The sequence below is a fragment of the Ascaphus truei genome, chromosome 2 (assembly GCF_040206685.1).
Source record: "Ascaphus truei isolate aAscTru1 chromosome 2, aAscTru1.hap1, whole genome shotgun sequence".
Lineage (NCBI taxonomy): Eukaryota > Metazoa > Chordata > Amphibia > Anura > Ascaphidae > Ascaphus > Ascaphus truei.
Window position 1 is genome coordinate 97,874,036 of NC_134484.1, and position 12,106 is coordinate 97,886,141.

At 40.8% G+C, this 12,106-nt stretch overlaps 1 protein-coding gene across 3 annotated transcripts in view; it reads left to right on the top strand.

Moving 5' to 3' along the window:
* Positions 1-12,106, top strand: part of ORC5 (origin recognition complex subunit 5) — a 36,233-nt gene that overhangs the window by 22,341 nt on the left and 1,786 nt on the right. For all 3 annotated transcript variants that reach the window (XM_075583691.1, XM_075583685.1, XM_075583697.1), the window contains exons 7-14: positions 103-233; positions 2,105-2,153; positions 2,254-2,344; positions 3,176-3,228; positions 3,945-4,057; positions 5,700-5,747; positions 7,224-7,334; positions 9,908-10,020. In XM_075583691.1, coding sequence (XP_075439806.1) covers positions 103-233; positions 2,105-2,153; positions 2,254-2,344; positions 3,176-3,228; positions 3,945-4,057; positions 5,700-5,747; positions 7,224-7,334; positions 9,908-10,020 — 709 coding nt within the window. The remainder of the gene's footprint in view (positions 1-102; positions 234-2,104; positions 2,154-2,253; positions 2,345-3,175; positions 3,229-3,944; positions 4,058-5,699; positions 5,748-7,223; positions 7,335-9,907; positions 10,021-12,106) is intronic.

A 12,106-nucleotide genomic window follows, 5' to 3' on the forward strand; every position in this document is an offset into this window, starting at 1 on the left:
CCAATTATTATTATTATTATTATTATTATTATTCATATATAAATCTTGTTGGGAATGTTCCCTTTACCAAACTATTGAATAAACTATCCCTTTCCTTTTCAGTGGAACTTCAAAGGATTCTCTCCAGTGATTATCACCCAGAGTTCTCTGCGGAATTCTACGCGTCCTACATTAACATTCTCCTGGGGGTTTTTTACACTGTGTGTAGGGACATAAAAGAGCTTAGGCATTTGGTAAGGGAGTTTCTTGTTTAAAGGGCTATGAAGTTTGTTGTTCAAAATATGTATCTTACATTTTTTTTTGGAGGGGGGGGGGGGAGGGCTAGACTGTGGAGTTGATCTGCTGTCCCCCAACCTGCAGAACCAACCGGGCAAGAATTCTCACCAGTGGGCACAAAATGACCGTGTCATAAGGCTCGCTCTGGCCAACAGAAAGTTGCGATGTTATCTGGAGATGAAGTTGTAGCTTTCTAATAGGGACACAGTGTCTGTTTTACAGGCATCACGGGGGAGGGGCAGGGAGCGGGAAGGGGGGTTCCTTGAGCTGGTACATAAGTTAAGCTCCATGGAACACCCAGTTTTTCTAACGCTCAAAAAATATAGAATGTAATTTGGGGGGATTCTGCTCTTGATATTAGGTGACGACATTTAATCTTGTTTATAATGTTGGACTGATGTACTGTACAATTGAAGAAGCAGCGCTCAAAATTTGACTACCGTTTCAGTCATTTTTGTTACTTTGTTATTCTGAATATTTTGTAGAGATCCCGTGGAGTACGAGCCTTTTATTTAGTGTGACCCGGAATTATAGAAACCTCTCTGCAAAAACTCCAATTTTTATTTTATTTAACCCAAATACATTTTATATAATTTGATTAGTTTACCTTTTATATAGTGCTTGCCGGGTAAACTGTGCACACGGTATGATTAGTCACTTCTCCAATGAGCTTAGAATTTTGTTGTTGTGTCTGGTCCATTAAAGCTGCAGTTCAAGCTGCCGTTTTTTTTTAAATATATATATATATTTCCCATTCAATATGTGCATCAATACAATCTGCACACTGACAAGTGATTCGCTAAGCTGCAGATTGATCCGTTCCCCTGTAATTGATCGCTTGCTCCGGGTTATTTAATTCGGTTCTTGCACAGCATTCTGGGCAATGTAGTTCATGGAATATGAGTGACTGGGCAGTTACTAGATACAATTGGCGCATTGCTAGAGAGGGGGCGGGGCTCATGAGCCAGAGCCTATCAGAAGGGGAAGGGGCTGTCACTTTTGCAATGCTTCCTACATTAGAAACATTAAAAATGTCTTAAACATTTTTTTTAAATACTACAAGTATTTTCTCATAGTGCAGAACTGATTTATTAAAGATAACACACATATAGGATATTGCTTGAACTGCTGCTTTAAAGGAGCATTTCTTCTTACTCCCCTTTTTTAATTTATTGTATATTACAGCCTGTCCCTGTGAGCCAAATGCCACTATTTTTAGCTCTGGGAACCCCCATTTCCTCTGATACTTTCTGGTGAAGTTACCAGGCTTAAATCACCTTAAAGGGAAACAAAATGGCTGCCAAATCTCGGGCTAATAGGAAGCTGAACTATCGTATTGAATGACCATTTACATCCCCTTTAAAAATCAGAAAGTAACACTGGTGACATTACCGGTAAGTATCTCAGGAACCCGGTGGGTATATGAAATACTTCCCCCAAAACCTTGTTTGATAAAGCAGACACAGCACTGCAGAAAATATGATCAAATAAATTGTCTATTGCACAACCAATGTTTTCGATCCACTATAGCAGGGGTGCTCAACTCCAGTCCTCAAGCGTGTGTCTCTCCACCCCCCTCCCAACAGGACAGGTTTTCCAGATATCCCAGCTTCAGCACAGGTGACTCAGTCAAAGAAGCAGGGACTGATTGAGCCACCTGTTCTGAAGCAGGGATATCCTAAAAACCTGACCTGTTGGAGGTGCTTGAGGACTGGAATTGCGCACCCCTGCACTTTAGGATCTTCATCAGGACAAGCCGCTTCCATAGATGTTGCTTTTACGTTGCGCACACAGGCGGTTTCACTGAATGTCCTTGTATTTCACACAGGCGGCCCTGAATTTCCCAAAGTTTTGTGAACCTGTGATAAGAGCAGAAGGTAAGAAGTCTTGCGCACACTTCACAACATGTCCCAGCTTCAATAAATGGCCAATAAATTAAGTCTTTTTTTTTTTTTTTCATTTTATTTTTTTTATTAGCAAAGGAAACCGATGCACACAAACTATGGAGAAATATTGAACCGCATTTGAAGAAAGCTATGCAGACTGTTTATCTGAGAGAGATATCGAGGTAAGATTGACCTTGACAATGTTAATTGGCTGCTGTCTGATTAGCCGGTCAATAACTGTTTTGTGGTTGACAAGTGCAAACAAGTTTTGGTAGTGTAATTAATATCCACTATTAAAGTACCCACAGAATGCTTGCAACAGCAGATCCCCACAGAGCATGTTACCTTCAGGATTATTGCACAGACCGGTAACATAATTACCATTTTACTTCATCTATTGGTCGTGTTTTATCAAAGCCTTGGGGGATTCTTCTTTAAGCTTCAAAGTGACCAATCACAGCGAGGACTGCCATTCACAGTCTGTGCGGTCTTTGCACTGTGCTTTTATCTTTCTACATCTCTGCTACCAACATCCTTATGTATTGCTTCCAAAAAAGAATAATATATATGATGTATTATATATTATTATATTCTGTTCCTGCAGAGGTTTTCACACTGACAATCCATACAGGGATTCCCATTTCCAGTCCTCAAGTTCCCCCGTTATATCCCTGCTTTTGCACAGGTGACTCAATCAAAATGACTGCGTCTCTGAGCCACCTGTGCTGAAGCAGAGAGCTCCTTAAAAACCTGACCTGTTAGGGGTGCTTGAAGACTGGAGTTGGGAATCAATGCTATACCAGAAAGGGCTAATTGAGTAACTTTTCCCACACTATATGTATATGAAAAATAGTGATGCCATAAACTGAATCCCAAGTATCTGGTCAAGTAAAATAATAGCAGTTTAACCTCCTTTAGGGATTGAGGAGCCTGCTATGTTGCTCTGAAAGACACGAAATTGCATTAAAGGGGACGTGTGGGATAGATGATGTGTTGACCGGTACTTTTCTCAGTTCACAGTGGGAGAGGATGCAGCAAGAAGACAGAGAAGCTGCACAACTAAAAGGTACATCCTGAGATACCGATATCAGAAAGTGCGAGATCTTCATCCATCTTTGGTACTGAGCAATACATCACCTTTAGCAACCTCCTGTTATTTACCCAAGTCCCTAAAGCAGGGGTGCCCATTTTAATTGGGTTACAGATAAATATGAACACTTCCCTGGAATCTTTTGACTTTGAATAATTCCATTCTCCTGCTTCTCCGTAAGCTGACGACCTGTAGCACTCTTCAGGAGAACCTCCAATCTGTACTGTCTAATGCAAGTTCAACAGTTAGTTCACCAATAGTTTCTGCATAAGAGCTGCTAGTTTACCGACTAAGTAAAATCGGACAAGTCTGATTCCCAGCCGTTTATAAAGTGCACAACGCAGTGACCTCATGTAGTATAGAGGCGATACAGGAATTGGCACACGCCTGTCAAGATTTAGATAACCGTATTTACTAACCAAGGTTGAATTATTATTTTTTTTTTTTTTATTGTATTATGTAATCAAAAACAAAAGCCACCAGTTACTAATTAACTCCAATTCCTAATTCACATCAGTGAAAATGTTGATGCTTTCCTCTTTAGGATTTCGTTTGACTTAATTCAGACTTCAATCACGTGGCTTACAGGCAGCTCATTGGGAAAACGGGCTCATTCTTAGAATGAACTACATTCATAAAACCAAATGCTCGTTTAGATGTGGGGAACACTGAGCACTTTTTTTCTTTCCTAGGATTATCAGCACATGCTCATGTGGAATTACCGTATTACTCCAAATTTCTTCTCATTGCTGCATATTTAGCCTCATACAACCCCGCAAGGACAGACAAAAGGTTCTTCCTAAAGGTATATGTGGCGTCTCCTTTAAAAGCGTACGCATGTCTGGTTTTATTGTAACGCACTGCATCAAATGAGGGCTTTGATGAAATCCTTATTTCGTAGTTTTTGTTATATGGGTGGGCTAAGTGACAGAATCTGGGGGCAGATAAGTGTTCCGGATGCCCCGATACGCATGCTGAATATTATTTTCCTAACCTCTTCCATACAAGAGACTCTAGTAGTGCATTACTTTGCACAATATCCTTTGCTATATGTTGTATGCCCTTCAAGCACTGCAGTAATCATTACATCTTACAATTTATATCTTGTTACATTTTGTATGTTTGTTTTTTAAAGCAGCAGAACGTGGAAGTTTTTTTTATAGTTGAAAAGCACGGGGGGCTCTGGAGCTAAACCGCGTTGGTTTCAGCTCTGGGGACCCCCTGCTCGCCGAGATCTCCGCAGGGGGTGCCTGTGGCAACTCCGGAGATTTAAATGTCCTGGTCACACATGAGCCAATAGGAAGCAGCAAGGAATGACATAACAGCCTCCTATTGGTCCGCGTGAAGCGGGAGCTTTAAATCCACCCCACATAGCTCAGCCGGAGTTGCTACCGGCACCCCCTACGGAGGTATGTATCTAGGGGAGCAGGGGGTCCCCAGAGTTGAGATTAATGCAGTTCGAATCCAGAGACCCCCTGTTTCAATCCTATAACTCTTACATGCACAAAAGGAAAGCAGTATCGCTGCTTTAATCCCCCATCATCCAACTTGCATATAATTTTGCTCCCGTTATTAGAGTTTTTCCTGCAGTTTCACATTACATTCTATGGAGCTTATGCATCAAGGCAAAAGTGGTACAATTCTGAGGCAAATCTTCCAGCTCTATTTTTTTTTTATATGTATATATATATATATATATATATATATATATATATATATATATATATATATATATATATATATATATATATATATATATATTTTCTATGCACTTTGATTATTTAATGTATATCTATTGATGCGTGGCTTGTGATTTGTTTATTTTTTCAATCGTTGGATTATTGGCTTCTTTTTATCCAATTTTTAAATATAACGTAATTTGGTTCTTTATTTTTTTCTTCTCTTAACACGCACGTATCCCTTCAAATTTCTGCAATAAATCTGTACCATATGTATCAAAGGGAGAGAAAAAATACATTGAAGGCAAAATTATTTTTTTCGTAGATATATTTGAAACCAGGTTTGGGCCCCAGAATTGCCTTATTTTTGCCTTGCCTCGGCCCTCTGGATTTTGTTTTCATTTATAACGCCTACATTTTGCATAAATATGAAGCCTAACCTTTTAAAGATCTGCGTATGTTCATGCAATTGGGACTGCCTCTTACCATATCAGACATAGGGGCAGAAGCATTCACTCAGTCACTAATACAGTAGCTTAGCACATCCGATGTGGCATTACCGCCCATATAAGTCAATAGGAGTTGACGCTGGATCAGGTGCCCTAACCTCTACCTGCGTTTACAATTCAAATAGAAATCTAGGCCCACCGCTTGTATTTTTCTTCCAGTCTTGCCATTTATGCTGTGAGGTGACCTGGTGAGTTGGGAAGCAATTGTTTAATATACAATATGTTTCTGTATAAATTGTTTTGTTTTTGTGTGTTTTAGCATCATGGGAAAATTAAGAAGACGGATTTCCTGAAAAAGCACGAAAAGGTATTGCACAAGTAGCTGATGGGCTTTGGACTCGGTGGACCTAGGGCAGTGGTGCTCAACTCCGGTCCTCAAGACCTCCCCGCCCCCACCCAACAGGTCCGGTTTTAAGAGGCACCGGTGCTGAAGCAGGGACTGATTGAGCCACCTGTGCTGAAGCAGGGATATTCTGAAAACCTGACCTGTTGGAGGGTCTTGAAGACTGGAGTTGAGCACCACGGGGCTTGAACGCTAAACGCCTTCATGTGCACAAGGTACAAAGAAGTCAAAGTCACTTTAAAGGGGCAAACAATGCAATCTGCTTCCTTGGAAATATTCAATCGCCCCAGTAGTAATGTGTTTGTGTTTGTATTTCCTCTGTCCATTTGGTTGAGGTCTGTCTGTCTTTTTGCATAGTGCCATTAATGTACATAGCGCTTCACAGCAGTAATAGTTACAATTATATAAATAATAAGATTATAAATAACACAAAGGGAAGAAGTGCTTCAGACTTAAAAGTAACATTTAGGAAAAGGAGTCCCTGCTCCGAAGAGCTTACAATCGAATTGGTTGGAATTGCATATATTACGCAGACGAGACCCCTTAAACATGTCACTGAAATTAGTTCTCGGAGGGATTACCCCCTTTAAACTTGCGTTTACAACAGTTTGCTAAGTTATCACACTGGCGTGCCAAAGGTTGGTTGCTATGGAGATATTATTAAAAATAAATATGTGTATTTAAGGAAAATAGTTTTTATATATATTCATATATTAAGCCGTTATATCTATCTTGGTACATGTGCCACTGCCCTTAGTTCACTGATCCTAGGAGGGACTGTCTCTTTGTGTGGTTCCACCTTTTTGTTTGTTTGTACTACAGTCGGTGTGAAGCAGAGGGTCCCCAGAGCTGAACGCCTCGGAAGGTGCCCCGGTACCCTCCATGGTGGACAGTAATGGTGGTTTAAAGGTCCCCGTATCGCACTGGCCAATAGAGAAGCAGTTTCATATTGACCCGCTCCATGCGGGACCTTCAAACCTGCATGAAGGACCGGGACACCTTCCAGGGTAAGTATCTCTGGAAGTCGGGGAGCTCCACGCCTCAGACCCCGTGCCTCAGACCTGGAAAAAACATTAATCAGTTCTGTCAGCTGCAAAGTAACACTGGTTATGGAATGATAAGAAGCTGGTTTGGCTCTTTGGGTTTTACTTTTTTTAGCATAAACTTTAAAAAAAACACCTTGGTGTACTGGATTTAATGGCAATAAAAAACCCCTTTGAGTGTTTTTGAAAATTATCAAACGTTGTCTGTTTCTAGCCAAAAAGAAAGAGGCAGAACTCACGGGGACGGTGGATATTTGTCATTTGAAAATGTTACTTAATGTTTATAAATTGATAGGAAGATCAGAGTGATGGCATGCAAAAAAAGGGCAACTTTAGACTTATTGGGACTGTTAAAATTGGTGTTTGGCTATTTTTAAATAATTGTCTGTACTTCCAGACGAGTAACCACCTTCTAGGGCCCAAGCCATTCCCCCTGGACAGACTGTTGGCAATATTATACAGCGTTGTTGACAGCAGAGTAGCACCCACCGCAAATATCTTCTCCCAGGTAAGTGGTGCTGTTGATGGTTATCTCTCTTATTCTTTACTCCTCGAGCCCTATATCTCTCAAATAGCCACGCTAGCTATTTTATTCTATCATTTTCCAGTATTTGTCTCCATTTGGCAAGTAGTTGGACTTTTCAGGTTTTTATTTTTTTAAATGTTTTTAATGTACCTAACAGTTGTGTTTTTGTATTTAAACAACTGTGGTATATTTTATTGGACCAACATTGTAATGGATATATCTAAACTTGACGTTTTGTAGACATAAGGTGAAATCCCATCTAGCAGGCCAAAAACCCTTTTTTGTAAGCGATTTACCAATCCAATTGGCTTCCTTAAACGGTTTTACCTTAATGACAAGTTGCATGTCTATGGGGAGTCTGAATGGGGGATTGTTTGGCAATCAAGTGTTGCCTTTACACTTGGCCCATCGCGTCAATACAAATAAGGGTAGGGAAAGGAGGGGGGGGCTCTGCCTGTGCAAACACTTGTTGAACACAGATTCAAAGGGGAGAAGCCATAGGAAATCAAACCCCTCCAAAGTCTGGGCTCACCATGCTTGGAAAACTAACTTTCAAAGATGAAGCATTGTATGCTAAGAGATGATGGTGGAAGACCGGGTTGGAGACCTGTCTGAGACATGTGAATGTTACTGTCACGGGAGACCAGGACTAATACCAGGGATCAATATCGCCAGACAGAACACACGAGTTCTTCAAATTAATTTATTGGCGTAGTGGCTACATTCTCCTCTTCCTACCCTCCCCTCCAAATGCTTGTTTTCTCAAGGGAGATGGTGTCCTGCAGTCGTGTGGAGCTCAGGACGCGATCTGAAGTGATGGAAGAGAAGGGGAGGAATTATTCCCCCTCCATCAGCGGTGACTGAGCGATCACATGATCGGAGTACCGGGGGGGCTGCCGCCGCACAGAGGGTTAAGGGGAGGGGGAATTCAATAAGCTTTGATAAGGGCTATTTGAGCTCGATCAAGCATGACCTGCTATTCATGCACTAATAGGCAGGATCACACTTTAATGAATAAACCCTTCAGACTTCTCAAATGCACAAATCTGTTGCTTTTAAAGCAAATTGAAAAATCTATATATGTAGTCTCCTTCTGGAAAATGTGTGCAGATTCATACAGGTGTTTGGTTCCGTATGTTTCTCAAATAGACGTAATTTACGTTATAAGCGCAAGTGAAACATCTGGCACTTGCGTGTCACATGCTGTAGTGCAGGGTTGCGTAAACTGGTTACACATGCGGCTGACTAAGGCATTTAAAGTAAATGGCAGGGACCACGCGAGGCCTCTAACTTTACTTACCTTAACTTTCCAGCGACGCATCGCCATGGCAACCCGGGTCACACGTCATTTGGCTGGGGAGGGGCGAGCAGGCAAGGGGGCACAGGGAGAAGCGTTTGCACACCTCTGCTGTATACCATAGCATCATATTCTTGGCTACTTTAATTAGGGTGACCAAATTTACAAAAGTAAAAACCGGGACACAATAAAAATATATATTTATAAAACAAATGACCACCAACTGCACCCCTCCCCTTTGTCTCTCCGCCACTCTGTCCCCCCTGCTCACACACCCCATTCTCTCCCCCCCAATCCCTCCATTATCTCCCCCCCCCCCCCCACCACCATCCTTCCATTTTCTCCCTCTCCCCATTCTGTCTCGCTCTCTCCCCATTCGCTGTGTTTCGCTTTCTCCCCATTCGCTGGGTCTCCCATTCTGGACCCTACCTGTCACTGTGGAGCGTGGGTGGGGGAAGCCATCTTGAACCCTGGCAGCAAACACCGGAAGTTCTCACTGACTCACTTCCAGGTCTTACTGCTGGGGCTCCGCTGAAGCAAACCCAGCCCCCACCCTCTACAGCTGCAAACCAGCCTCAACTCTCCTCCTTCTTTCCTCCCTGCCTGCATCCTCTGCTCTCTGATGCCCCCCTCTGCTCTGATGTTCAAAACCGGGACAGTCAGCAAAAAACGAGACATTTTAAAGGAAGTCGGGCAACCGGGACAGACCTTAAAAAAAACGGGACTGGTGACCCTACTGCTAATCTAATCTCTCCCCTTCTCACTGCAGCAGATGGAATAGTAAGCATGGTTTGAACAAGTGGTTCCCAACCTTCTTTACACTATGCAGCCCCTGCTAGAAAACAATTGTTCTGCAAAATTCGAATGAATAAATCTTATTGCCTCCTCATCCGACTATCACTAACAAAACCGTTTGACCGATACCAGGCAGTAGTGTCCTGAGCTCATGGGGGGGAAACATGCTTAATAAGGCCCCAAACTGCACCTCCCGTGTTTGCAGATAGCATGGGTGGAATAGCTGCGAAACTGTCAATCACTGTGGAAGCTTCCAAAGTCACGCCCCACAATGCTTTGCTGCTGTCGATGCAAAGAATTGTCGGGAGCGACTTTGGATGCCCCTATACTGTCTGGGATCTGCTATTACATTTTTCTAAATGAACCCTTGGGGGTTCCCGAACACCCTGCTGGGAATCGCTGGTTTAAACCAATATTAATTCAGTCTCGAGTTGAATGAATAATGTATTTCTTCTTCTTTTAGATCACCTCTCTTGTGACACTTCAGCTGTTAACTTTGGTTGGCCACGATGACCAGCTTGACGGACCAAAGTATAAGTGCACAGTGTCGTTAGATTTTATTAGAGCTGTGGCAAGGTATGTGCTGTGTACCAGTTAAAGCTTCTTGTAGGTTAACTATGTGGTACATTTTAAAATCATTTATAGCTAATACAGTGGGGTGTACAATTAAAAAATATATAGATTTTACATTAAAAAGTCAACCCAAAACTTTTAACAAGTATAGTTTAATTACAATGACTGTTCAATCCTCTGAAATGTAACTTTATTTTGAAGGTGTTTACAAATGCCACTGTGCTTTATATACTAATTTACAATACATTTTTAATATACAGTATATTGTTTATTGAGACTTTAAACTAGGGGGGAGGGGAATGAAACAGATAACTTCTTGTTTTCTCATCTATTCTATTTAGATAGTTATGTAGGTAGAATGGAGGCAAGTGCGAGATTGACGAGCAGCGAGACACCCACAGTAAACACAGATAATACTAGAAAACTTCTAAAGACTAAACCAAGTTGGCGCAGAAAGGAAGGAGCAGATAAGATAATGGTACAGGCTGAAAAAAATCTGAAATGCATGCTTGCTAATGCAAGAAGCCTAACAGATAAAATGGGTGAGCTTGAATTAATAGCTGCAACTGAGCAGTATGGTATACAGTAGGCATTACTAAAACATAGTTGGATGAAACTCAGTTAATTTATAGGGTTATTCCCTTTTTCGGAAGGATCGAGCAAATAGAAGAGGAGGTGGAGTATGTTTATATGTTAAACCGAATCTAAAACCTATTATAAGTGAAGATGTTTCTGAAGGGAATGATGAAAATGTAGAGACCTTGTGGATAGAAATTAGCAGTGGAGGTAAAAGTGTAAAGAAGAGGTTTGTAGAGATGCTATAAACCACCAAATATCTGAGATTGAGGAAGCTAAAATACTTTTGCAAATGGAGAAGGCATCAAAACTAGGTCATGTTTGCATAATGAGTGATTTTAATTATCCAGACATAGACTGGGGCAATGAGATTAGCATTACAACAATAGGAAACAGGTTTTTGGGGTGCTTAAAGAAAATTATATGATTCAAATTATTGAGGAACCAACCAGGAGAGGGGAAATACTGGATTTGGTAATATCAAACAATGTAGAAGTAATAGCAATCCTGGAACATTTGGGTAACAGTGATCATAACATGGTCTCATTTAAAATAAAATATCAAACAGATTACTTAGGTTCAACAAAGACCTTAAACTTTAGAAAGGCAGATTTTAATAAACTGAGGACTAATCTACAAGTAATACATTGGGATGCTGGTTTTTCAGGGAAAAATGTAGACGATAAATTGGCTGTCTTTAAAACATTGTTATAAAAGCACACTCGTCAGTGTATACACTTGGGTAATAAGTATAAAAGAAATAAGTCAAAACCAATGTGGCTAAATAAACAGGTAGGGGAGGAAATGGACAAGAAGAGGAAGGCGTTTAGATTCTTTAAGTCAGAAGGGACGGAGAAATCGTATCAGAATTATAAGGAATGTAACAAAAATTGCAAAAGGGCAATCAAATTAGCAAAAATGGATAATGAAAAAAGGATTGCAATAGAAAGTAAAGTCAACCCTAAAAAGTTCTTTAAGTACCTTTAATATCAAAAAAGAAAATATAGGACCCCTTCAGTGTGAGATGGGCAGGCAGATTATTGGAGATAAGGAAAAAGCAGAGGTATTAAACAAATTATTTGCCTCTGTTTACCAGGGAAGAATCAATTTCAATTGTAGTGCCGCAGGAAGAAGCCACAACATCTATATTAATGAACAATTGGTTAACTGAGGAAGAAGTTCATAAGCGACTTGAAAAAATCAAAGCAAATAAGGCACCTGGCCCCGATGGCATACATCCAAGAGTTCTCAAGGAGTTAATCTCAGTAATAGCCAAACCATTATATTTAATATTCAAGGACTCCATTTCCACAGGCTCAGTACCACAAGACTGGCGTAAAGCAGATGTGGTGCCTATATATAAAAAGGGAGCTAGATCACAACCGGGAAATTACAGACCTGTAAGCCTGACTTCAATAGTAGGGAAACTACTTGAAGGTTTAAAACAGGATAATATTCAGGAATACCTAATGGAAAACAAAATTATTAGTAATAGTCAGCATGGATTTATGAA